Source organism: Typha angustifolia, chromosome 11, assembly GCF_048772165.1.
Source record: "Typha angustifolia cultivar Huaian chromosome 11, ASM4877216v1, whole genome shotgun sequence".
Taxonomy (NCBI): Eukaryota; Viridiplantae; Streptophyta; class Magnoliopsida; order Poales; family Typhaceae; genus Typha; species Typha angustifolia.
The window spans coordinates 14,538,153-14,565,535 of record NC_133249.1 but is presented as its reverse complement, the minus strand read 5'-3'; the positions used below and the strand labels follow the sequence as shown (position 1 = coordinate 14,565,535).

General features: G+C 37.6%; 4 protein-coding genes across 6 annotated transcripts; 2 read left to right on the top strand and 2 right to left on the bottom strand.

Moving 5' to 3' along the window:
- The first annotated feature begins 292 nt into the window (after positions 1-292).
- LOC140769698 (extra-large guanine nucleotide-binding protein 3-like) lies at positions 293-10,396 on the top strand. 2 transcript variants are annotated; one of them, XM_073110521.1, is made up of 10 exons: positions 293-578; positions 911-1,878; positions 1,985-2,122; positions 3,019-3,123; positions 3,232-3,414; positions 4,965-5,136; positions 5,926-6,170; positions 8,625-8,797; positions 9,422-9,619; positions 9,829-10,396. In XM_073110521.1, the coding sequence occupies exons 2-10, from the start codon at positions 943-945 to the stop codon at positions 10,220-10,222; spliced, it is 2,544 nt and encodes an 847-aa protein (XP_072966622.1). In that variant the 5' UTR covers positions 293-578; positions 911-942; the 3' UTR covers positions 10,223-10,396. The 2 variants fall into 2 exon arrangements, with proteins under 2 accessions (XP_072966622.1, XP_072966624.1); XM_073110523.1 differs by having other exon boundaries at positions 293-1,878.
- Positions 10,397-11,154: 758 nt separating this feature from the next.
- Positions 11,155-18,269, top strand: LOC140769697 (pentatricopeptide repeat-containing protein At5g27270). The gene is made up of 8 exons (XM_073110520.1): positions 11,155-11,805; positions 12,348-13,752; positions 13,862-14,173; positions 15,630-15,734; positions 15,825-15,912; positions 16,054-16,175; positions 16,417-16,481; positions 17,017-18,269. Exons 1-8 carry the CDS (start codon positions 11,248-11,250, stop codon positions 17,581-17,583), a joined length of 3,222 nt encoding a protein of 1,073 aa, XP_072966621.1. The 5' UTR covers positions 11,155-11,247; the 3' UTR covers positions 17,584-18,269.
- Positions 18,270-18,519: 250 nt separating this feature from the next.
- LOC140769699 (choline-phosphate cytidylyltransferase 2-like) lies at positions 18,520-22,247 on the bottom strand. The gene is made up of 8 exons (XM_073110524.1): positions 21,927-22,247; positions 20,946-21,059; positions 20,650-20,745; positions 20,140-20,182; positions 19,891-20,046; positions 19,693-19,761; positions 19,080-19,190; positions 18,520-18,877 (listed from the first exon to the last, which is right to left on the bottom strand). Exons 1-8 carry the CDS (start codon positions 22,139-22,141, stop codon positions 18,779-18,781), a joined length of 903 nt encoding a protein of 300 aa, XP_072966625.1. The 5' UTR covers positions 22,142-22,247; the 3' UTR covers positions 18,520-18,778.
- Positions 22,248-22,885: 638 nt separating this feature from the next.
- On the bottom strand, positions 22,886-26,640 carry LOC140770394 (uncharacterized). 2 transcript variants are annotated; one of them, XM_073111581.1, is made up of 4 exons: positions 26,211-26,640; positions 24,990-25,426; positions 23,544-23,710; positions 22,886-23,408 (listed from the first exon to the last, which is right to left on the bottom strand). In XM_073111581.1, exons 1-4 carry the CDS (start codon positions 26,376-26,378, stop codon positions 23,272-23,274), a joined length of 909 nt encoding a protein of 302 aa, XP_072967682.1. In that variant the 5' UTR covers positions 26,379-26,640; the 3' UTR covers positions 22,886-23,271. The 2 variants fall into 2 exon arrangements, with proteins under 2 accessions (XP_072967682.1, XP_072967681.1); XM_073111580.1 differs by having other exon boundaries at positions 22,909-23,710; positions 26,211-26,639.
- Positions 26,641-27,383: the final 743 nt, after the last annotated feature.

The following is a 27,383-nucleotide window of genomic DNA, read 5'->3' as shown; positions in this document are numbered from 1 at the left end:
TCGCAAAAATTGGTCAGACTAATGCAAGATGTAGAACTTCAACCGTTGAAGTTAGCGATTAGCTCGTTGTATTAATATTTAATTTGCAACTAAACAAATAAATAAACTATTTTGACTAAGAAAATACAAATCTGGAGTAGACTTATACAATTTAAGAAGAGGTTGTTTTTCTTTTTTTGCAATAAGGTATATATATATTGGTAATTATTTGCAACAAACTTAGAAAGAAGAAGAAGGGGGAGGGGGAGGGGGGGAAGGAATCCTTCCAGAAACTGATTCATAGTAGTTTGTGGAAAACTTTTACAAGAAAAAAGAGTTTCTGGCTCTGGGACCCGCTTCTGTTCTTCGATTTGCTGTTCTATTTCAAACAGCAAAACTCCTTTTACCACTCGAACAGTCGCAGTCGCAGCCGCAGTCGCAGTAGCAGTGGAGGAACCATTCCAATTTATCCTTCTCCCGTTCTTGTTGTATCCAACAAATCCGCTTTCGGATCGGGAAATTTCAGTGCCACGTAGCTCTGATTATCGCCCGAAAAGTTGATACCTTGGCCGCCGCCTCCGTCCTGCCTCGGCTAAGAGGTACCCTTCCTCCTCTTCGGTCACCTGAGTTTTCGATTTCAAGCACTAAATTTCACACGGGTAGCGAAAAGATTTGATTCTGATTCAGTTTCGCCGTCGTAGGCTGTTCCTAACTTCTCTTGAACTGGTTTTAGAGTCAAATTTCAACCGAGAAAAGTTCCACCTTTCCTTGTTTTACCAAAAAGTTGGGACTTTCCATCTCCTTTACATGTACTTCCTCTTCGCTTTTAGTCCGAGATGCCAAATTGTTCTTTGAAGCTGAAAAAGATTTAATCTTGTGGTGGTGTATGATACTGATATTAAGTCGTTTGCTTTTATTTGTGAGAGAGAAGTGTGTGAGAGCTCATACACAGTGCATACTGAAATGGCCCAAACACTAGATGGGAATAATTGGCAGGAGATGCTGAGAAAGATGCTCCCCCCTGGGACTCCCATCCCGGAGGCGCCGCCCAATCTGGACTTCTCCATTGCTATCGAGTACGATGGCCCACCGGTGTCCTACGAGCTCCCGCTGGTTGAGCCAGTGGATTTGAACTACCCCACAATCCCAACAGCAGAGCCAGTATCTGAATCTTATAGATTGGCTTCAGTCCCTGTGGCACCCACGGTTGATCCAATACCTTTGCCCGTCTCTCGAATCACCCATGTTGCTGCACCTTTGTCTCGAAACCCAGAGGCTTCAGCGGATTGCTCAGAGTACTCAGTTGGCTCCCACTCAGGGTCTTCTAGCTCAACTCATTGTTCTCCAAGACCACTGCATAAGCAACAAGTTAATGAGGCAAAGAGGGTACCGGTCGTTACTTTTGGTCTAGGGCCATATGATAAAAGTGAAAGTAGGGAACTTGAGGAGATGTCTTCTCCTCACTATGTTGGTGTGTCCAGGAAGGAGAAGAGATGGGTGTGCTATAGGTGCCGGAAGAGGAAATGGGAAAGCAAGGAGTCATGTTTGGTTTGTGGTGCTAGGTACTGCAGTTATTGTGTGCTCAGGGCGATGGGTTCAATGCCAGAAGGTCGCAAGTGTGTTAGTTGCATAGGCCAGCCGATTGACGAGTCAAAACGATCGAAACTAGGGAAGAGTTCAAGGACACTATCACGGTTGCTCTGCCCCTTGGAAGTCAGGCAAATGTTGAAAGCTGAGAAGGAATGCCCTGCTAACCAGCTTAGGCCTGAACAAATTACTGTAAATGGTTGCCCACTGAGGCCGCAGGAGATGGTGGAATTGCTCAGTTGTCCATTACCTCCACAGAATTTAAAGCCTGGGCGGTATTGGTATGACAAGGAATCTGGTCTATGGGGAAAGGCAAGTGCTTCAGCAACCTAATATATTTGCTTGCTCTAAGGCAATTGTAGCTTGCTGGTGTAAAAAGTACATGCCTTGCTGATAATATTTTGTTTTCCTTTGATAGGAAGGGAAAAGAGCATATTGTCTTGTTAGTTCAAACTTAAATTTCACTGGAAGGCTTCAGCCCGACGCTAGTAATGGGAACACCCAAGTGTATTGTAATGGGAGGGAAGTTACGAAAACTGAACTGAGGATGCTAAAGGTATTTATTCCCTTTTACTTGCTTTTTGTGAGTGTATATTTTTAATTTTATGTCCTTTTGAAATATAAGACACATGCATGTAATATCACAATGCCACATGGAAAAGACTCAAATACCTATGCGAATAACCTAAAGCAGTGAACAGAAGAGGTTATTACAATGTCAATCCAATAGGCAAGTGACTTCCCTTTGTTTTGCCTATGGTACTGTTTTGATTCCCATATTGATTCCACTAGCAAGATTCAAGGATGTTCTCTGGATTGTAAATGTAAATTCTGAATATAGGGGTTTAATGACATATTTAAATATATGATAAATTATAGTTTATCCCCTGTGGTTTGACCCTATTTCAACCTACCCCCATGAATTTTAAACTTAACAACTTCACTCTCGTGTGGTTTAGACCAATTTGTAACCTTTATTGAAAATGGGAAAAGCCTTAATTATCCTCATAGAAATGCAGTATGATTCGATGAGAGTAGGGGTACTTTGGTCATTTAAAAATTTGCTTGTACAGAAAACATTGGTGCCAATGATAGTAGGGATAATTTGATCTTTTTTATTGTTAGTTTAAAAAGAAAATATGACAATTGCACTTTGGTCTGAACTACAAGGGAATTAAGTCCGTAAGTTTTTAAGTGTAAGGGCGTAATTTAAAATCAAGTCAAACACAAAGGGATAGGATGTAATTTGCTTTTAATTATATTTATCAAAGAAACCTTTTATTAAGATATTGCCACCTTTATATATAAATTACTAACCAAATAGTCCAAAAAAATGCTCTTTCTCTAATTTACTCACTACATTTGTTGCATATGATTGGCTTTCTCTGGATATTCAAGTACTAGAATCTTTGAAGACTCTTATATGTTCTAACACAATACTCCTGCATGCAGATTGCACATGTCCAGTGTCCACGTGGTACACACTTTTGGGTCTATGATGATGGTCATTTTGAGGAAGAAGGCCAAAATAATATAAAAGGAAGCATGCGGGACTCAGTACGTGTTTTGTTCAAAGACTCCAAAAATACTCTTTCTTTCTGAAACCTATCATTGCTCTTATTCTTTTCTCTATCCTTTGCTTGATTTGTTTGATTTATTTGACAGCTATTTGTACGCCTATTTTGCATCTTATATACAATCCCATTGCCTCATCGAAGTGCACACAGACCTAGGGATGAAACTCCACATTCAGCTAGAACTGTCCCCAACTACTTCGATCAAAAGAGGATCCAAAAGCTTTTACTACTTGGACCACAGGGATCTGGGACGAGCACAATATTTAAGCAGGTGAATAATGTTGGATTCTTTTTGAACTTCTTTCTGAAGGATAATGAAAAAAAATTCTGCTGTAAGTAAAAGATCTTTTACTAAACAATTGAATAGTGGGAAGCCGTGATTGGAGCTTTATCCAGATATGCATTAAAAGCAGTTTCTTTGGTTTCTTTTTGGTACAACAGCACTTGCTCTGGGCAATATTAATCCTTTTGGAATTAAATATTAGCTCCGTATTATGTGGTTCTCAAGGGTCCTCTTACTCATATAACCTTCCCTTTTAATTATTTATACTTAAGTAAATTCTTAAAAGATTTGACCCGGAGATTCCTTTTGCATAGGAGTCCTAAACATGATTATTACTTAGCATGATTTCAATTATGGAAGGGTAACCGATCCATGTGAGGCACTAGAAAATTTTAAATTCATTCTACATGTATATACTACCACTACCACATCTTAACCAGTTTTCTGAGAGAACTATAATCTAGTCTTCCTTTCTTTCTTTATGTAGTCATTCTCTCTGGCACTGTTTGGTTGTCCTGTTTGTAATTAGAGCATGAATATTAAATTCAAATACTGTATTCTGATGAGACTAAGATGGACCTCAAATAGTTCAGGTTTTCCAAATGTCTAACTATAACGAGCTTTTATATGACTGACAAGTAAACTAAATAGCACATGCTATTGCAAGTTCAATGTCATTTCAACACCTGATGATTGAATAATAAGTTCAAAGAATACCAATTTGAAGAGAGTTGCTATATATCCAAAGATCATGAGTTCTGAGGGCCTTCTATTATTAATAATATTTAGCCAACCTACTATTAACGAACTATCATGTAAGCAATGCTGGTCCTTGTCATTATTAGAAGCACCATATTGGGGGTGAGGATAGTCACAGTTTCGATTACAGGACATGCAATTTCAGTTATCTGTGTATCGCATTTTGTTTCACCTTCTCAGTAGTATGGATGGTCGTGCCGACAGGCACTTACCATGCCGATGGCGTACCAACACATGGCACGAGGGGTGCCGCATGGCACCCCTCATAATAGCTTCACCGCTCACCATTAATTTTGTCGTCGAGTTACCCGTCGCCGATCGCCTTCGCCCGCAACTCTCTCTCTCTCTCTCTCTCTCTCTATATATATATATATATATATATATATATATTTTTTTTTTCTTCCTTCTCCCTCGGGCTAGGGCACCCGAGCGAGCTCGGGCGATGGCGACGACGGAGGCGAAGGTGAGTATCTCTTATTCTCTTACGGTACGGTCGGCAAGTGCCACGACTCGTGCCTGTAGCACTACCATCGTTGCTCAGTAATACTCATTTGTGAACAATTCTTTGCTCATTACTGAAATGCTAGGTTTCTAGAAGGCAGACCACAAAATAATTGCATCATTCGCATATGATGGAGTCATTACTGCTGTGTTAGACGGAGTATTTTGCATCACTTACCACTCATTTTCTTTGTTACTCTTTCTGTTGGCAAATATATGTATACACATTAATTGTTCATACTTCATATAAGATGCAATATTGCAATGTCTTGAAGCAGGTCAAGTTTTTATATGGGAATAAGTTCACTCAAGAAGAACGAGATGATATTAAAATGATGATACAAAGCAACATGTTCAAATATCTCGGCATTTTGCTTGAGGGTCGCGAGCGCTTTGAGGAAGAGGCTTTGGCTAAGTCTAACAACATTTCACTTGATCGACACGCAGAAGGTAGCATTTGCAATCAATAGCTTCTTTCCTGTTTTAAAATGATCTATTATTGTGTTTTTATATGAAAAATGTTTCATATCTTTTCTTTTTAGGACTTCGAAAGGCTCTTTATCGGTTACTTCATAGAGAGCCTGTTTCTGCAGAATTAAGCCATTTTAGCTTGTAGTAAATTCTGTTTAGAAAGTCAGGAAAGTGCCCAAAGAGTAAAACATAAAGACTCACTCTCATAATCTGTCACCCTAACCAAAGTGTCACTGGGTAGCCTCTGACTGCACACATGTGTCTCATCGATGATCTAAGCCTGGTGTTCACACCAGTAACACTAGTTAAATTCTATATGTAGTATCTTGATTTGGAAATTTGAGATCCAATCTGGATGAATACAGCCCATCCATCATGAAGTAATGATTAATTAATTCACACAATCCTACTAGTTTTATTTAATATACCATACAGATGGCCCTGAAATTGTACTGAAGCTTTTCTAGTGTGTAAGATCTTTATCTGTCCATTCAGTGGAAGGTGGGAATTGTGTATATTTCCTTTTCTTTCATATATTGTTTCTATTATCCTCATCTTGCTACTCTATGTTAAGCCCCTCGCATCTTAATCTACAACAACAACAATAAAAAACCTGGCTATTTGCTTGTTAATCTATGTCATCATTTATTTATTTTATTTCCTAGATTGTTTTTTTTCTAATATGAAGAAAGAAAGTTTTTTGACTTCTTTATTTTCAAAGACACATAAGCCTGGATGCAACACTTGATTTTGTACCTTCTTGTCCAGATGAATGCAAAGCTAATGGGTCAAGTTCATGTGTATACACGATAAATGCAAGGCTGAAAAAGTTTTCTGACTGGCTTTTGGACATCATAGCAATGGGAGATTTAGATGCATTCTTCCCTGCTGCAACACGTGAATATGCTCCTTTTGCTGATGAGATGTGGAAAGATCCTGCCATACAGGAAACTTATAAGAGAAAAGACGAGCTACACTTTCTTCCCGATGTCGCTGGATACTTTTTGAACAGGGTAATATTTCAGAACCTTTATCATCATTCTTCTCTAAACTGATGGCATGGAAAAATTGGAACATTTGGCTAAACGTATTCCATAATTTCTATGTATTTCTTCTTATAAACTGCTAGATTGGTGAATTTCACTGTTAATTAGAGGATGGTGAATAGTATAGACTGCGAAGGAATTGAATAGTCTGAGAGCATAACTATGACTGCCAAGTGAAATCTTCTAGCTGGTGCTCAATGATCTTATATTCTTCCGCATCCTTTGCAATTCTTGGCTTCCTCTTATCTTTCTGATGAAAGATCAATTGCTGGTATTCCTCCTGTTTTGGATTCTAAAAGTAAACAAGATTTGCTTTTTCTCCCTTTTTGTTCTCTTTATGGGGCTAGTAAGGTCCATCAAGTACCAATTTAATCTTATGCATACAAACATACTAGCTAATTGAACAAGGTTGCAAGTTGCTTGAAATGTCTATCCTAAGACTCAACTGCACAATGATCATTGGTTTAATTCCAAGTGTTTTTAGATTCTACTTGATATGTCTCTGAAGGTCTATTAAAAGAAGGATTGTAGTCATTGTAGTAATCACTACATATGTTACACTAGTCAAAAGCTGGCTTGCCTTTTCTGTTCCTTTCTCCAAGAGTCCTATTAGATGATACCTCTTAGGGTAATGGTAAAGTTTGCCTCCTTGCACCAAATGATCACAGGTTCAATCCATGTAAAAAACCTGTGTCATAGTGGGTTTATGTTGTACATCTTGCCCTTCCAATCCGACTATAGAGGGAACCTTATGTGCTGCAATTTCCTTTCCAGAGTCCTGTTAGTGTTGTCTAAATGGCGATTCAGTTGCTTGTATAAACATAAAATTTGCAGTCTGCTTGACTCGTAATTGATGTACTTCATTTCCAGGCACTGCAGCTACCAATATTCCTTTTTATTGGTCCCTCTCACTTTTCTTTTCAAAGTTTGCTTCCTATCTTCTATCCTTTATATCCTTGTCCTTTCATCTTTCCTACTTCAAAGTTGAAACACAACAGGTCATGATCAAAGTATAAAATCAACCCAGGCTAAAATGATTATGTTAATTCTAGTGTGTGGAACATGACTATTCATTTCTTCTTATCTCCTCACAGCAATCTTTCTCTAAACCAGCTAACTGGTCTAGTCGAGGATTGTTGGCATGACATCTTGGAAGCAATCTTCTCTAGATCCTTGATGCTGTTTGTTATGCATGACCAATCTCGATTACTTGGCTATCAACTTTAATATTTTTTTGGCATTCAATCATCCTCTAGAATTCTTCAACATCCAAGCTTTTTCCCAATAATATGGGGTCAGGTAGATGAGACTCAAAGATAGATGATTTTTGGGCCTTCATACTCTAGTCATAAGATACATAAATGTAACTTTACCTATTTGCATTTTGGCAATGTGTATGTCGTCTGGTACTAGCAGAGGGTGATATTAAATAATTAAATGCCCTTCCACTGTGAAAAGCAGACAACTGTTATTTTGTAGGGAAATAAACATCAGGTATAGAAACTTCTTTTTCACCTTTATGCTGATTTCATTGGACAGTGAAAACAAGATGCACGTTTGTTCCTTTAAGCATTTATCCTCATTCCTAAAGCTGCCGACATCTGTATGTGTTGATGAGTTATGCCGGGAATCCATTGTAAGTTATTGATAATTGTCAACTTGTGATTGACTTCATCTGCTTTCAAGGAAGCTACTAGTTTAGCTAAGAAGAGAGTGTTGGTGATTTATGACTGGAATCCATTGTAAATTACTGATAGTCATTGTTGTGGTTAATTTTGTCTGCTTCCAAGGAAGCTTCCAGCTTAGGTAAGAAGAGGATGCCTCACAGATAAGGGAGACTAAACAGATGATGCTGTTGGATATTATGAATATTGCCTCATGAGAGAGAGATGATCATAATTCTATGTCATTTCTTTCTTTATCTGCCTCAATCAGTTGCCTGATGAATATGTTGAACATTTGTAGTGTTGGAAAAGATGTAGTGTTAAAAATATAAAAATAAAAAGGAAAACTACTTAGATCCGTCCAGGGCTGGGGCAGTAGTGCTGATCCAGGAATGCAGGAAATATTTAGTTTCCAAGCCAAATTGTTTTATGTGCAATTTCTAACTGACATATGACTTTGTCGCTTGCCTTTTGGCATGAACTGAAGGTTCCAGTCAATGGACTGGAATGCCGTCTGGGTTGGTAATTTCCCATGAAACAAAGTTCCTTATGAGGTTTTAGAAAAGATAAAGAGGACCTGAAAGAGTTTCAAATAATTATGTGCCGAATACTTAAATTACAATGGATTATGTTTATTTCATACTAGAGTTTATGCAGTAACACATAATTAACTATTGATCTTGCAAAATGCTGTTTTGAAAGTTTGATTAAATCTGCAGACCCATTAGCATTTCTGAGTGAGTATATGTTCTTGCAGGCAATTGAGGTATCAAGCAGTGAGTATGAACCTTCTGAGAAAGATATATTATATGCAGAAGGAGTAACCCAAGGGAATGGATTGGCCTTCATTGATTTCACGCTAGATGATCGCAGCCCTATGTCAGAACCATACAATGACAATCCTGATGCTCTTTCCCAGTCACTTACGAAGTAATTTCCTTCAACTCCTTCATGAACTGTAGTCAGTATTGGAATTAGCTATCTCATAAAAGGGTCAATTGGCAAAGATTATTTCTTTTGTTCTGTATAAATTATAGTGTTCTTTCATCTGCCAATCTACCACTACATTTTGTCCTGTTAATCATAAGACCTGTACAAGGACATTTGCATTATTAAGTTGTGCAGCTGAATGCAAATTATAGCTTCACTTGCCTCACACGACATTATAAGAAATGCTATTAAGAAGCATTTCGTATTTTATTCTCTCTAAATATCAATTGCAATATCTCAAGAACAACACAGCTGATATGAAAAGAATTCTATGTAGACACTCTAAGGATCAATCCTGGGAAAATGTCAAGCATGCTGATCATTTCTTTTTGTATCTTGTAAGCAAACAATATCCCTACTAGTAGGTTAAGATTTTGCATATTTTGTTAATAACTAACCATTTCTCCATGATTTAACATGTCTACATCTGGACTATATCTTCAATAATAGAAAAATTACCTATTTCAATTTTTATAGCATTTATTCTCAAACAATATATTGTATTCCAACTTAATCTTTCTCTCTAACACACTCTCATATTTGGACTGTCCTCTTCTCCATCAGATACCAGTTGATCAGAGCAACTGCCAAGGGAATTGCTGAGGGTTGCAAGTGGGTAGAAATGTTTGAAGATGTTCGCACTGTAATCTTCTGCGTGGCTCTCAGTGACTATGATCAACTGGGAGCCCCTGTTAGTGGCAATAACAGACCCCTACAGAATAAGATGATGCAAAGCAAGGAGCTCTTCGAGGCAACGATCAGGTACTACTCATAATTCGAGTTTCAGAATTTTTTTTTTCCAGGTTCTGAATTCTAGTTTGTGCACTTTGTCTATTACACGAATTACTATGTCCATGAAATTACTTAGCTTCTCAAAATCTCAATATGATCAAGGAAAACATGGGCCTAATGACTACTAACTTCTGGATTTAAAGTAGATAAAACTTCATCGCTACCTATTTTTGTACTAGGCAATCATGCTTCTATGATACCCAATTCGTGCTTGTGCTCAATAAGTATGACCTCTTCGAGGAAAAGATAAGCCACACTCCTCTCTCAGCCTGTGAGTGGTTTGAAGACTTCTCCCCGATTAGGACTAACCACAACAGCCAGTCAATGGCTCATCAAGCATATTTTTACATAGCGATGAAATTTAAAGACCTCTATTCCTCCCTCACCAACCGGAAGCTGTTCGTGTGGCAAGCGCGGGCCCGTGATCGGCCGACAGTTTACGAAGCCTTCAAGTTCATAAGGGAGGTGCTCAGGTGGGATGAGGAGAAGGATGAGAACTATCCTGAGGACTCCTTCTATAGCACTACTGAGTTGAGCTCGTCGCCGTTCATCAGGCAAGAATCATCACACTAAAGTTCTTGCTCTAACAGGGATCAGAAATGATTGTATATAATGGAATAATGCAGCTTATTAGGCGTCTTATGTATCATTTAAATCAAATTATTTGGAGGTGCAGTTTACATTTGTCTGTCTTGTAAAATAATAACATATTTAATCTTTTCTGAATCAAAATTACCTCCTCGTCCACCTCTTTTCCAACCCCTTATATTATAAATGTGGTCGGTCATACTTCCGTTTTAAATGTTGTTTTAAGTGTAAAATTAAGGGACTGATTTCCAAATACAAAACAATAGATAAGGTTTAAATATGTTTTACTATTTTATATTTATACTTAGAATTATTTTACTCCTCCGGATTTTAAAAAATTTAGAAGTCTCTATATTTATAACTAAAATGAGATTGTTTAAAAAACACGATAAGTGTATTTTAATTATTTTAGCAATGCTCAGTTAAGTTTAATAAAAAAATTAATGGTTTTAAAAGTAGTTTGAAACTTTTTAAAGTATAGAGGAATAAAATAATTTTTAGTATAAGTGTATAGTAGCAAAACATATTTAACCCATAACTAAAATTTTAGATTCCTGAACTATTATCATTTCTGTATATTCTCTGTTATTTATTTGTTATTTATTTATTATGACATATTAATTTTTGTTAATTATGAACAACCTTTGAAATGCTTCTTCGGTTAGTTATTTATTAGGTTTTCTTATTAAGAATGACATGTGATGTCATCCTCTATTTTATCTTAGAAGAAAGAAAGAGAACCAACCAAAGGAGTGAATTACTAAAAAAAAAAATAAAAAAATTTCATAATTTAGGAGTCAAATGCCAAAAAAATGGTAATAATAATAATAATAATAATAATAATAATGTAAAATAGGCCAACTGTCAGGGGTTTTAATGTAACAGGGTTCGTTTTGCAGATAACCGTGTTTCCTATCTCGTGCTTCGCAAGTGACTGATGATATCCTCGACTTTTAAATATCTCGGCTCTCCCACTTCTTCTCTCAGACCTCGAGGAATCGAATTTTACGATGAACTCCCTGCAATCTTCATTCCTCCCTCCCTTCTCATCTCCATCTCCAAATCCCTTCTTTCCCTCTCCGAAACCCTACCCCTATCGCCTTGCCCACCGCCGCTTCCTTCCCCGCTCCTCTCTCTCCTCCGACCCCTGGTCACTCAGCGACGGCCACGGCCACGGGCGACAGAAGCCCTACAGGAAACACCCTCGGAGGAAGCCCCTCTCCGACGACGACGCCCGCCGGGTCATCAACGCCAAGGCGGCGTACCTCCGCCGCCTACGCCACAACCAGGGGAGCGGCGCCCAGACGCCGCGATGGATCCGGCGAACGCCGGAGCAAATGGTAGCCTATATAGAGGACGACCGCGACGGACACCTCTACGGGAGACACGTGGTCGCCGCGATCCGAGCGGTGCGGGCGCTCGCGTCGAGGCCCGACGGGTCGTACGAGATGAGGGAGGTGATGGGGTCGTTCGTGGCGAAGCTTAGCTTCCGGGAGATGTGTGTCGTGCTCAAGGAGCAGAAAGGGTGGAGGCAGGTCAGGGATTTCTTCGCCTGGATGAAACTTCAGGTCAGCAAGCCAAAAAAGAAAAGAAAATGATCTCACCTTTTCTTCCTCTTTTCTCTCTCTTCTTGCATTTTATAGCTTTATTAGAGTCTGCTACCTCATTGAATTTATTTTAGAAATCCCTTATTTGCTTGTTAGCATGTATACGGCTCTAAATTTAGTATTTAAGCGTACACCTCTCAAACCTCTAGCTTTCTTTCTTTTATGGGAAATAAACTGTAAGCAATAGATGGGTCAAATCCACTCTGAAATTGGGGCATGCTTAAAACGATGTTGTGGGAACATACTTTACCTATAAAACTAGACGAATTAAGGAAGCAGTTTCAGAAGGATGCGGCTGACACTCCAGACTTTTACTAATAAATTGATCTGCCTTCTTGGATTAGAATAGATTCAAAGGAAAATAATGGTTTACTTCTTAGAACATGATCTTGTATGTCAATTGAAAATTCTGTACTTCTGTTGCTTAATAATGATTGATTTGATTTTTATATATTGAATTTAACCTAGAGTTGCTGACTATCATCAGTTGGTTACTCATGCAGCTGTGTTATAAACCTAGTGTTATAGTATACACTATTGTTCTTAGAATATATGGTCAAGTTGGAAAGATCAAACTTGCTGAGCAGATCTTTCTGGAGATGCTTGAAGCAGGCTGTGAGCCAGATGAAGTTGCTTGTGGAACCATGCTGTGTGCATATGCTAGGTGGGGACGGCATAAAGACATGTTGTTATTTTATTCTGCTGTGCGTAGGCGAGATGTCTTACCCTCTATTGCAGTTTTTAATTTCATGATTTCATCTTTGCAAAAGCAGAAGCTGCACGGAAAAGTTATCCAGTTGTGGAAGCAGATGTTAGATGCTGAAGTAGAGCCAAACCGTTTTACTTTTACAATTATTATCAGCTCATATGCTAAAGAAGATCTAGTGGAGGATGCTCTGAATACATTTGAAAGAATGAAGAAATCTGGATTTATTCCTGAGGAGGTGACATACAGTCTTTTGATAAGTTTAACTGCCAAACATGGCAGAGGAGAAGATGCATTAAGACTTTATGGAGAGATGAAACCTCAGGGTATCATTCCAAGTAACTACACCTGTGCATCTCTTCTGACACTATACTATAAAAATGCAGATTACTCGAAAGCTCTCTCACTCTTTGCCGAGATGGAGAAAAATAAAATCGTTCCCGATGAAGTCATCTATGGAATACTTGTTAGGATATATGGCAAACTTGGCCTGTATGACGAAGCACAAAAAATTTTTCGTGACATTGAAAATTTAGGTCTTCTTAGTGATGAGAAAACATATGTAGTAATGGCCCAAGTTCATCTTAATTCTGGAAATCATGAAAAAGCATTAGAAGTTTTAGAGGTCATGAGGTCCCGAAATGTTGCATTGTCAAATTTTGCTTATAGTGCATTGCTGCGGTGTTATGTTTTTAAGGAAGATGTAGCTTCTGCAGAAGTTACTTTTCAAACTCTATATAAGAGTTGCATTCCTGATGTGATTTGTTGTAATGACTTGCTCACCTTGTACATAAGAGTGGGTCTTCTGGAAAAGGCTAAAGCATTGATTTCGCAGATGAGGAAGGATGAGCTCCAGTTTGATGAGAGCCTTTATAAAACTGTAATGGAAGTATACTGCAGAGAGGGAATGATTGATGATGCTGAAATTTTACTTGAAGAGATGGAAAATGATGGGCTCACCATTGATAAAACCACTCGGACATCACTGATGGCACTGTATGGGAAAGCTGGAGTGCTTACGAAAGCAGAGAACATGTTCAAGACATTAGAAAAACCAGACACTACAGCACTTAGTGTACTATTGTGCCTATATATGGAAAGTGGCAATACTTCTAAATCAAAAGATATATTGAAATCCATGGCAGAGACTGCTGGTGGTGTACCTGCATCTTGCCGGTTGATCAGCAAATTTGCTAGGGAAGGCAAGCATCTTATGGAGCTTATACTGATATGAACTCTCATTGTGTTTTTACGGACACCACATTCTTTCTTCCATATGCTTCTTTCTGATTAGATTGACGCTTTCCGCAGGAAGTATATTGGAGGCTCAGTTCTTATTTGAACAATTAATTGAGTTAGGTTTCAGACCTGATGACTCTTCCGTTGCTTCTTTAATTACTCAGTATGGAAAGTGCCTTCAATTAGAACAAGCCCTAGAAGTGTTCAAGTTAGTGTCAAACTTTTCGGCGACAAAAGGAGCTGTTTATGATGCCATGGTCTATGCCTTTTGCAAATGTGGCAAAATTGATGAAGCAAATCAATTATATAGAGAATCAATTTCCCAAGGCCACATCCAGGATGCTGTCACGCTTAGCATACTTGTTAATGCTTTAACTAAGCACGGTAAGCATTTACACCATTGTCCTGACTGGCTGACTGCTGCCTTCCAAACCTTCTGTCAATTCAGATTATTGTATTTATTGTGGATGAAATGATTATATTTCAATTGTTGATTGATACATGGAGACAGCTATATGTCTAAAAAAAGCTGGTTGAGTGAGCTGAGCTGAGCACTGCTCGGGTTGAACTGAAGGCAAAGCAAGCTAGAACTCAGCTCATCTCGAGCAAGAGTCAAGCAAGAGTTAATCAGTCTGCCTGACTCGCCATAATATCAAGCTGTTTTGAGCTCGGCTTCTTTGGCTCATCAAAGGAATGATAATAGGTTAACTCATGCTCATCTATCCTCAAGCTTGGCTTGGTTTTTCAAGCTAATAAATCCTAGAAGGCTAGATAAGTGTTAGATGATAAACAAAGCAGAAGTAGGATTTGGACAGCAGTCATGTGGTGAGAGAGGAGCCAGAGACCTGGTCTGGACTAAAAAGAAGGGTATTCATGATGTAATTGAATAAAATCTCAACTGACAACTACTGTACTATCATGGTTAGGTGGTCACTGAGTTGTCACTGTCCTAATAATTCCAACAAACCTGGATCATTTCTTTATCAGAGAAGGTTGTAGATATTTTTTCTGCCATTGTAGATATATTTTCCATACCTTTCATTTCTTGACACTAGTGCAGTGTCTAATGAAATTTGATATTGCAAAATGTAACCTCTTAAGGCTCTAACTGTATTTAAGCTATGTGTGACTTTTTATCATTATGGATACTATCCAATTGAGGCCATCTGACGAAGTTTTGTTGCTTATGAGTTTTTAGTCAAATAGTGAATTTTGTGAAGCATCTGTTGTACCTTGAGGAATGGACATAATATGTACACGATGCTGATATTACATGAAGAATTGCCTTACCAGTCTTGGTTGGTCATTCATTATGATTTATGAGGCCTAAGCTCTGTATGTGGTACAGATTATAAGAGGTATTTCAAAGCATATTGCTTTGTGAAAATAAGATATCACTGGTTTTACGATTTCAATCTTAATTCCGTTCACTTGCAGAATCATTTATCCCCTTTTTTGAGCCTCTGGTAAGGTTATTGAACTTTCTAACTGAATACTGAAGTTGGCTATGTACCCAACATATAAAGGAAATTTTTTTAGGGATTTAGTTAGATGACACTGATTATGCAGAATGGAAGTCAGTTTATTGAGTTTTATAGTTCTTGATGTGACATATGGAAGAAAGTATTAGGGTTGGTTTGAAAAAGAAAATTTTGTTTTCTACTTTTATACCTACCATACAGAATTACTATGTTCTCGTGTCAAATGATACTTAAAGCCTATTTGTACTCTCTTTTTACGTGGAAATTTCTATGGAGTTTTACCTTCAGACTTTGTAAATTTTCATTGGATATGACCAAATCATCCTGTAATGCTTATTTTCTTTTCTGGAGCCTTTTAGGGAAATATTGGGAGGCAGAAAACATTATCAATGACAGTTTTCTTCATGAGGTGGAGCTTGATACTGTTGCATACAATACTTATATCAAGTCAATGTTAGATGCAGGTTCACAGACTAGTCTTTCATTAGCCAAGAAAATTATTGTTATTATTTTGGTGCATTTGCTCTCTATTAGAACTAACGATTTCTATGCAGGTAAACTATACTCTGCTATCAGCATATATGATAGCATGATCACTTCTGGTGTTCTTCCATCTCTTAGGACATACAACACTATGATTAGGTAAAATTCTTGTATAGTTTATCTCTTTTTCAATGTCAGGAATTGAAAAAAAAAAATAGCTATTTTTTTGCTCTTCTAGTTTCACTTTGTATTGTTTAACTGTATGATTTGGTAACATATTCTTCAATTTCCTTAATGCAGTGTTTATGGCCAAGGAGGTAAATTGGATAAGGCTATTGAGATGTTTAGTATTGCACAAGTTTTAGGTTTATCAATTGATGAGAAAACCTACACGAATATGCTCACCTATTATGGAAAGGCTGGTGAGCTTCTCATGCCTCCACTTCTAGTTGGCCGAGTAGTTTTTCATAGATAAATTTGATGCTTGGTACTTGAGACATTTTTCATGTGAAATTCGACATTTAACTTTTACCATCAGATAGCTGTGCCGCTGTGGCAGTTACAGAAAAAAAAAATCAACTGTAAATAACTAAATATGTTAAAGGGATGTTGTTTAAGTCAGTATTGCAACTTACCCTTATGTCCACCGACCTAACCCTGCAGGCAGGTGTCAGGAGGCATCTCTGTTATTCAGTAAAATGAAGGAAGATGGAATAAGACCTGGAAAGGTATGAATTTATTAGTGCTTATCTCAGGAATAGGCGTTTGGATTTGATCCTATTTAGTTTGATGGTTGCATTATTTATTCCATAAATATCTTTTATGTAAGCAAATATCAGCAACATCTTGCTCTTTCAATATCTCTTCCCCTCAATGTGATATGCACATTTTTTAGTCTAGTGTGCATCCATCTGGAAAGCATATATTTTACATTAGATTAAAGTAGCTGTATTTTTTAGATACTATTAACCTGATTATATCTGCTGATGGCCATATGACTATTACATGTCAGTCTACAGCATGCTTCTTTTAGTTTGACATGCACGTTATTGTAGAGTTGTTATGCAACATTAAGCCTAAGCACAGTATCTCTGTCTCTCTCATTTAATGTGTATAATGACTTAAGTACTTGACAACAACACAGACACATGCATGTATGATCTTGCTTAGCTTCATGCATCAGTTAGTTTTCATTTCTTAAGCAGTTAAGCTTGTGCCTTTGTTGTCAAGGGATCTCTGACTCTTAGACATATAAACATGCAGATTAGTTACAATGCCATGATCAATGCTTATGCCACTTCAGGCCAATTTCACGAAGCAGAGAATATTTTTCTAGAAATGCAGAACAATGGCTATCTTCCAGATTCCCTTACATATCTTGCACTAATTAGAGCCTACACTGAGAGTCAAGAGTATTCCAAAGCTAAGGAAACTATTCATAGGATGCTGGAGGAGGGAATTCGTCCTTCGTGTTCTCATTTCAACCATCTCATGTTTTCTTTTATAAAGGAAGGGTTCATTATGGATGCACAAAATGTCTATAATGAAATGAAGGACATGGGAGTCACACCTGATTTAGCATGTTGTCGAAGTTTGATGAGGGCATACTTGGACTATGGTCTAATAGATGAAGGGCTTTCTTTCTTTCAGACCATTAGTGAGTTTGTAAAACCTGATAGTTTCATCTTGAGTGCTGTTGTTCATCTTTATGAGTCCGTTGGAAAAGAATCTGAAGCCGGGGATATTCTGGATGCAATAAATCTACACGGTCTCCTATTCCTGAGAAATTTAAGAGTTGGGTCAAAGTTTGAAACATCAGAAGCAGACTAGAGACAGTATCAGACACGGGAGGAATATGTCATGTAAACCTATTCAGTGGGTTGAAGCACTAAAGAATTACAGAAGCCCTTTACTGGTGGACTGATCCTGCAGGAATTGATTCATATTTTGCTCACATTTTATGGATCCTATATATGCTTTAAGGAGCTACAGTGTGGCAGATATGGAAAGTTTTACCGTTAGTGATTTCGCCATATTCGATTATTCTTTGAAGATTCTCCTGGGATGTGGCTATTCATAGCATATGGATACTAATAGCCGATGTAGGGTTCCTTGCTGGAACTACGGTCTGCCACAAGGTGCCAAGGTCAGCAACTTGTTGCTGCACATAACTTTCGACAGAGATCCGCCCGACACCTTATCTATCCAGATCATGCATCAACTCTGTTTAGTCATGCAGCTAAAAAGATCTTTCTGCATTATTGGCTGATTATAGACCTCATATTGGACCTCTAGCCATTCTAGCACATGGTAAAGTAATGAGATGCTTCTTGCTGGGAGGATCGTGACATTTTCCGGTTAATATTGAAGAGAGAACAGCATCAATCACATAAAGTATTCTCAAACTATTACTTTCATGAATGTTGATAACATGAAATCCGGTTGTTGCAAAGTTGCATCTATCTTGTATAGAAACTCTGTACATTTGAAAATGATATCTGAACATTGTAAAACCAGTTCTGTCTCTGGTGTATTACGGTTTTAGTTGCAACTATCTATCTTGTATAGATACTCTGTACATTTAAAAAATGCAATCTCCATGGTGTATATTTAAACATCGTGAAACTTGCTGTCTAAAAAAGAAAAAGTTGAGAACAAGATCGCTATTATAATGTGGCAGATTAGCCATACCATAACCATAAAAATAGCACAAATTATAGAAGTGTACAATGGTGAAACACATCAAAAAAGAGAGATGGAATATAATTACATTGAATTTGTCTTTCAACATTATTTCCATATATTCCACTCAACAAAGTATTCATCTGTCCTACCGCTTTAGCAGTAGGCAGTGCACTTACAGACGTAGAATAGGACTCGCAGCAACAGCAGCAGTACCAAGTTGATATATTTGCTCTTATTGGGATAGTATAACAACAAAAATAACTAGATGGGTAAAAGGACGTGCCATGAAATAACAATATCTCAGTTACTGTCCCTTTCCATATGGCTAGAGATTAATTACTCAAGAAAAACTCGAGGCTACTGGCTCTTCCAGAAGGATGCTTGATTTACTTTGTTGTCTCTTCAAACCCTCCTGAATGCGATCTTTGATGGCAGTTTCCTGCAAACAAAAACATCAAGGCAATCTAAGATATTTAAGCATGGGAAACAAATATAGATGTTTCTGTAAAGATATTGTTAATACTGCAGTTTGGATTCAAATAAGCACATCAAAGCCACTAACATAGTATTGTTTCATTTTTTAAATGGCGAAGTCTTCAATAAGAGAAAGTGACAAGAGCGAACTAATTTCATTGTCTTACCATTATGTGGCATCTTTCCTCAAATTTTTCAAGAAAACCCACGACCCAGCGATCTGCATTTTCCATCCACTCAATGGGATGCATCCCAGTTGTCTTGGCCACCATATGTAACTGCATGATAAGTTCCGTTTTGATCATCGCTAACACCTCAGGGTTCAATAATCAATACAGACCAGAGAGAAAATAAGATCGTTCTCCATGATTGGTCCTGACTTCTACACAGCTAGAGACTACAAATTACCTTTATTTAAAGAAAAAAATAAATGTAATCTTTCAAGGAATAGACTGCAAAATCTTGGAATCCTAAGTTAACCTGCCCTACCGAAGAAGTTTGCAAGCAAGAAACATGCAAAAATATGGAATTCTAGGTTTAGCCATTTACCACATTGTCCAGTTTGCCCACGTGTGACAGAACAGGAACAAACAGGACAAATCGATAAGATTTTTTTTTTTTTTTTTTTTGCATAATTGTCATGTTGGCGACAGCAGTTTAATGCTTGTGGCTCAACATTTCATTACCCAAAACACACAAGTTGGCAGATGATATGCATACTCTTGACAATATGGCAGCAAATCTTGCATTTAGCACAACAAAGGAAAGCTTTTTACCCACCTTCTCCTGATGTTCCTTCACCTTTTCTCGCAACTTTGATATTCTCATGTTCACTCTCAACTGCTTTTCCTGACAACCATGATCACAGTAAAGTTTTCAGCAAATTCAACTTGAACAATAAAAGAAAAGAGAAACATATTTGAAAATGTGGAACAAACAATTGCTAAAATTTACTGCTGTAAACATGTATATTCTTGCCTTCACATAGCTCACACCAAGGTCCTTTCTTGTATATCCACGGGTTAAATTCCGCATAACAAACTCATTGTAGTCTTTCAAAATCATCATGATAATGTCCGATGTAGAAATGCCATCTGTACGCTTTGTTTCTTTAAACTTCCCAATGGCCTTGACCTACATTGAAGATATTTCTCATCAACCAAATTACAGAAAATAATCATAGATCAAGAAAAGTTCATTGTCATATTGTAGGAAGGAGAATCTGACAAATTCGTAGACATCATTCCCCGCTCCACTCGCATCGGCATATCTACAGATTACAAACAACTATTGTAAAAGGAATTATAACTTGGAAAATGAGATAGGGTAAAATTCTTCAGGAAATTTTAGCTTCCATCATTGTCAACATTCAGCTGTAGGAGCTACTAGCACCAGAAAATGATAATGCTAAAAAAAATTAAATAGATTTACGTATTCTACCAAGCTGCAGCAATTTCACTGTCCTCCTCTATACTAAATGACTTACTGCTAGCAGCTGGCCACTTTATTGTAGTAGAAAGTATAGCACGCCAAAAACTTTTTTCAAAGCAGTTTTAAGTTCAAAAGTACAGAATCCCAAATTTGATAAGAAATTAGATTCAACATAATTGTATTTTTATGCAAGACATTGGCCAATGACTAGAAAAGTAATTAAGAAGACACAAGTTTCATAGACATTAGGAACATATGAACTATTGAAGAAACTCAGAAAGGACAAATTTATTAAGTGAATCTTACGGGAGGGAGTCATGAGCCACATAGTCTATGTTGTGCTTGTCAATGAACTCTTGATTGATGACCCATGGAGCATCGGGTATAACCTCATCTACCCACCTACGAAACATAATGTAAGTATGTAACAGATTTAGCAGAAAAATAAGGACAAGCAGTGGCCCGCTTCTAATGCAAAAGGTATGTTCCATAATATTCCATGCTAACTATGAAATTAACTGCCAGAAATGCAACACCAAGTGATATAACTACCGCTCCCTTGAGAAGGATTTAGTTGAGAAACGTGAAGTCTGATTACATACTTGCAATGGCGAAGTGACTCATAACGCTCAGCTTCAGTCATGACTGTTTTTCCTTTGTATCTATGGGTAGTTTCATCATTGCAGCACCCGACTAGTAAATAGGTGTTAGGAAATCTGAGAAAAAAGCAGATCCATCATTCAAGATTTGTGCAACAGTAACAATTGACAGAGACAACAGAAGAAAAGGTGAAGCAAATTTAACTCATAGGTGACATGAAATCTTCAGCAAATTCTTATATATGTATCCACCATATGTTACTAACATGACAAAAGGAACAGAGATTTAACAAATTGATAGTCAACTCTACAAAATATGTCATGAGTAAGGAAGCAATGTGCATCTCAAAAGAATTAATTTTCTTTTCTGCAAAACAGAAATAGTGACTTTGCAAAAAGAGGGCATCCCTTGAAGTAATCTCTACAAGTTTGAGAGACAACAGTTTGCATTATATTAATGTTGCTACTAGAATGAGTTATTACAAGGCAAACCGGTTCAGTTTCAGTAACAACCAACACAGACACTGTACCCTGTTAATTTCGCACCATCATTGACAAGGGTCACAGCTACTGGAACAAAAGTTACCCAGAAATGTTCATCAAAATCTATATTACTAGAACCAGACAAGAGACATAACAAATGAGAAGTGTGCAAAATAGAAACTGTGAATCAATCAAATTTCCAAATGAAAGCAAGTACTACACATAGAAACTGATCGAATTCTACACGGTAAAGATTCACGAAATATAACCAATAATAAGTACGAAAATTCTTAACTTTAAACTTAATAGTCCAATCGAACAACACCTTAGATCTTACTAACGAGGAACCATCAAATTTCCAAATCAAACACCCAACGGAGAGCTGAAAGCAAGAAGTGCACATAAAAGTTCATCCCAATATACACCGCAGGTGATGATCTCACCCACAAAACCCCATCAAGTTTCTAAACCAAATCACCCAAAGAAGAGTCGAAATCTCACGATTTCTTCGCCTGCTCGAGTGCTCGGGCATGGCCAAAGTGAAATAGATCGTAGATCCCGTCGGCGTAGACTCGAACAGGCACCTCATTGGATTCCACCGGAGCCGGAGATGAGAGGGGCTCGTACCACGTGGCGGGGCCCTCCGTGTCGGACTCCTCCGGCGGCGCGATCTCGCCGTCGCTAGAATCCCGCCGGAGAGGAGGGATCCGCGTCATCAGATCTCCACCGTCCGATCCGGTCGGATCAAGGGAAGGGCGGAGAGATTTTGGAGGGAAGGATGAGAGAGCGAGATTTTTCGAGAGAGGGATGACCGTTGATAAGAGCAAAGATTGTTCTTTTTATTTGTTAAAATGAAATTATTCTTTTTATTAATTTTGTTATTTTATTTTTTGCGAATAATCTAGAGGATGGTAACCGACACGATTAACGCGAAAAAGATCGAACCCAAAGCTAAAAAATAAATAAATAAATTTAATTTATTTCTTCTCACTTGAAAGGTTTTTTCTTCTCACTTGAAAGGTTAATATTTTAAAGAAAAATAGAGATAAAAGTTGAGAATGAAATGATACGTTAATATTTTCTATTAATACCATTAAAGGGTGAAGATATTAAGTAATTGAGAGAGCAAGGTATATATATATATATATAATATCAATGTGAAAAGACTTCCAGTCAATGCACGTCTACTTACTACTTTTTTATAAAATATGTTAGAAAGATGAGGAACAAACTTGCAACTAGAAAAGTTGAAGAAATTGTTTTCCTTTCTAGAGTGAGAGAGCATATAATCTTTCTATGCTTCTGAACTAGAAAACATAGCACTGCTTGTCTTTGCCAATCATACATCACTGCATCAGATTCTAAATGAAAAGCAAAGCGAAAGAGCCATTTATTCCTGGACTTGTGAATCACACTTGGTTATTCATTCATCATAGTCGCAATCCAGTGATACACCTAAAATGACTAGGCAATGAAGGATTAATCTGCCGACATAATCCTTCTCTTTTCGATCAAAGGATCGGTTATCATAGGAAGACTGAACCGCTAGATATAGAATCTGTAACCAGAAAACAAACACAAATCTGTGTCCTGAACTCTCCAATCTAATGATTTCGCAAGAGTCTACACATAAACTTTGTAAAAATGATATAACATCATGTATAAGAAAAGGACCCGACATTCGCTATTCACATCATTACAGAAAAGGAGAGAAAGAAGATACTTTTGCCGTGAGAGCTAACAACACAAACTCAAGAAAGAAAAAAAATTAACAATCAGATTAGTGCTGATTGGAGTTCTACGATAGAACTTAATATATGTGCTTAAGGCCCTTATGAAGATGTAGTTAACCTGCAAAGACGCGTCTTATTGTTGCACGCTGTTCTGATGTTAACCTTGATGGGAAAACAATATCAAATATGATCCTTAGGTTCCCCTTCTTCACTGGTTCCTTAACGATCGGCATCCCTTCCTTTGCAATCACTAGTTCATAACCAGGGGTCACTACATCAGTCACCTTGATCACTAGATCGCGTTCGTCAAGAGTCTTGAGGTTTATTGTGGTTCCTGCAAGCGCATCGACGAGAGGAATTTTCTGATAGATCAAGAGGTCATTACCTTCCCTTGTGTAAACATTGTGGGGCTTCTCATCAATGACAAAGACAAGATCTGCTGGAAGTTGGCCTGCCTGCTCATTACCCTTGTCTGGAAATGTTATCTTGGTACCCTTTTTCCACCCTGGTTTGACGTCAATTGTTAAGACTTCTGACTCTGACACCAGCCGTCTATGGTGCATTTAGGAGAAAAAAAAATAATTAGATTTCTGAGATTTTTTATTTAGGAAAATGTACCAGAAGCTTCTCATCATACAGAGACAATAAAAGAAACAGAAGTATTACTACTAATCACAACAATGATGAAAGACAACAATATTGATAAGAAAATTAGGCATTGCAAATGATATATAACTAAATAAAATTTCCATGCTTAATTAAATTACTTCCCACCTAAAAGAACTAAGAAGACTTGCATCTTCCTTTCTCATGTCACATATACTAAAATTGCTCGCTGATGATGAATATTACATTTATAAGCTTTTGAAATCTTCTCTAGCAACTTCAATCGGTACTATTAGATAAAGGTCCTTGATCATCTTATGGAAGTGAAACCAAGGATAGCCATGACACGGGCACAACACGACACATGCCGCAAAAGAGGGAGAGAAAAAAAAGAAGGGAGACTACTCACCTTCACTCTTCAACCTCCTCGTCATCGTTCGCCGCCAACCTCGTTGTTGCCCATCCACACCTCAAGTTTTTATTCGACTCACACCTTACCTGCCCGAGTACTTCTTCCTCCTCGAGCTAGGATATCGGCATCGGATGCGAGCACCGCCTTTATCGATGAGCTCTAGCAAGCGAACAACAGGCAAATGACGAGGTCGGCGGCAATGGAAAACTCAACGACGAGGTCAATGAGTAGCGAATCACTACTAAGAGTGGTGCCGTGCAATACCCCTCGTGCCACATGCCAGTATGCCGTCGGCACGGCCATCATTCAGTGAAACATTAGAAGTCATGGCTATTTCACTTAATTGTTTAAACACAATACTTTCAACTTACATAATACAAAAGGAACAAATAAATATACCTCCATAAGATCCTAGTAGTGAAAACCCTAACATAATCAAAAGTAAAATCTTCAATAGTTAATAAAAAGATGCTTGGACTGTCAGCCAAAGACAATGATACCTTGCAATCTAAGTTGTAAAAAACCAAAGTAGTTGAATACATTCCAAATCTACTATGATCAAATAAGAAAAGAGAAAAGAGAAGTTGGAGACAGTTATATCCATATAACTCAAAAGCTGATGACATGAACAATCTCAATAGTAGAAAAGAATAATGAAAGGCAAAAGAGCATATGCCATCCTCTTGTCCATCTATCCTACAAAATGCTACTAAGCTACATAATCACTCTGTTCCTCTAGCAGGATTTTTTTGGAAAATAAGATAACTTGAGGAAGTCATGAACATTATTAGATATCTGGAGAAAAGAACATACCCATTAGGTTTCAGAACGTTTCTAGAGATCTTCATCTTCCTTGTTGACCCAGAGTAAAGCTCCTCAAGAGTGCAGGGCAGCTTAGTTTCCACAGCCGGTGATTTTCTTGCCTGACTTGCACTAGTGCCAACACCGTCAGTGTACGACCTGAATGTGTTATCAGTCCCACCAAATCCACCAAATGTCCCAGCTCCTTCTGTTTGATATCTCATGGACTTAGCACGTCCCATATTCTCAAAACCAAAAGGTTTGCTACTGCCCCCGAAGAACTCAGCAAAGACATCCTCTGCATTCCGAGGATTGAATCGGGCATTACTTGATCTGTTTGAGCCATTAGCAGATGAAGCTCTACTTTGAGAACCAGGAGAGGGCATATCCTTCAGGCCCTCTTCTCCATACTGATCATAAGTTGCCCGCTTCTGTGGATCACTTAAAACCTGAGCCAAAGGTCCAAGATATAGGAAATTTTTTAGAGGATGATTCACTGTCAAATTACTATCTGCACTCCAATATAGGTATGAAAAATTGGTTCGGCATCCCAGTGTAGTACATATAGGAAGTTCATAATATGTTTCTGGTCCAGAATCTCCAGATAACAATGAAAGGAAAGTAATGCACAAAGAACTATAAGATAATATTTGTATAAGAGAAGATTGAGGTTGAATGGAGAATTTCACAAGACAGAAATTTGGAAGAATCATCAGATTCTCTTCCTTTTGCACTTAGACATTACTGGCCCAATTGTAGCTTCTAATCAAACATATTACTCCATGACATATTACCACAAAGCATTTTCTACCAAATTTGTTTGAATCTCAACAAGGTATCACCTTTATCCAACTATCACATACCATGGAATCACAAATTCGAGAGAACAAATCCTCTTCTCTACAAGACATCTCTTTTCACAGACAGATGGAGTTCAACAAGATCCAAAGCAGTCATATGAAACAAATTTTAGCTTGACAAACTCTCACATAGTTTCCTCTATTCAAAAGCAACTCAAATAATAAATTCTCATTGCACAAGTGTTTATTGGTCCAAAGTAGACCAAAATGAAGAGAAACCAAATTGATCAGCATGTTAAATCTTGCATACAAACCCAAATGGACCACCATTCATTACCAACTTCAGGAAAATCGATTTTATTTTTTATGCATGGAAAAGAGACAGAAAGGAGATCAAAAGGAGAAGAGAGGAGAAAAGGATCCATTGGCTCACCTCGTAGGCCTCGGAGATCTTCTTGAATTTGGCCTCGGCCTCGTTCTTTTTGTCGCCGAGGTTCTTGTCCGGGTGATACTTCATCGCCAGCCTCCGGTACGACTTCTTGAGATCCTCATCGCTCGCATTCCGGCCCACCTTTAGAATGTTGTAGTAATCCACTCCCATGGCGATCCAAACATCGAACAGCCGCACCCACGAGAGGAATCTATGCTCTTCCTAGCTACGAATCCTCCCAAGATCCCACCTTTCGCCCATCACTGGATCGATGCAGTCGAATTCTTGAACAAAAAACGGAATAAAACCATATCAAATTGAAGCATTAATCGCCGGGAAAATGGAGAAATTTTATGGGAAAAAAAAGCAGTGACGAATTGATTGGATAGAAGGGCTCGGAGAAAAAGAAAAAGGCGAGAAGAGTAACAAGAAATGGTTATGGTGTTCTAAAAATTAATGCGAGAAAGATTAAAACACGTACTTTTTTAATTAGTGATATTAATTAAAAAATTAGTTGAGGCAGCCACGAACTAAGGAGGTGCTTAAAATTCGTGACATGCACGGTGCACATCACATTATCATATGAGAAGATAACATTTTTATATAACCAAAATAAAAGTTGGAAAATAAATTATAATAGGAGGAGTCTCTTGTCAGTTGTCATGTATGTAGAATATATAATGGGGATAATTTAGTTGTTTATGAATTCCCTAAGTGATGAGAGATTACTCAATTCTAAAGTTATAATAATAATAATAGTCAACATGTTCAAGTACACTGCCCAGTTTCTAAATGTACCCTTAGTGACTAGGATTTTAAATATGAAGAAATTTTTATTTTTTGTGACACTTTGACACATTAAATTATATGTAACATCTTAAATGTTCATCCATTAGGGAAAAGATTACATAATTGTCACATTTTAAATTCTTTGAGAAGTAATTTTTTTTTATTATAAAAAATTAAAAGAAGAAATTCAGGGTGAAATAATTTTAATATTCTTTCTAACACCGTCGTTGATGTTCCGAACAAAAAGTCAATCCTTTTTTAAAATACAAAGACGTTTAAATTTTACTAAGTTTATAGCCTAATATACAAAGTTATATAATTTACGGCTCTATATTTTAAGTCATTGAAGTTAAGATAAGCCGCTAACAATTAAATAATTTATTTATA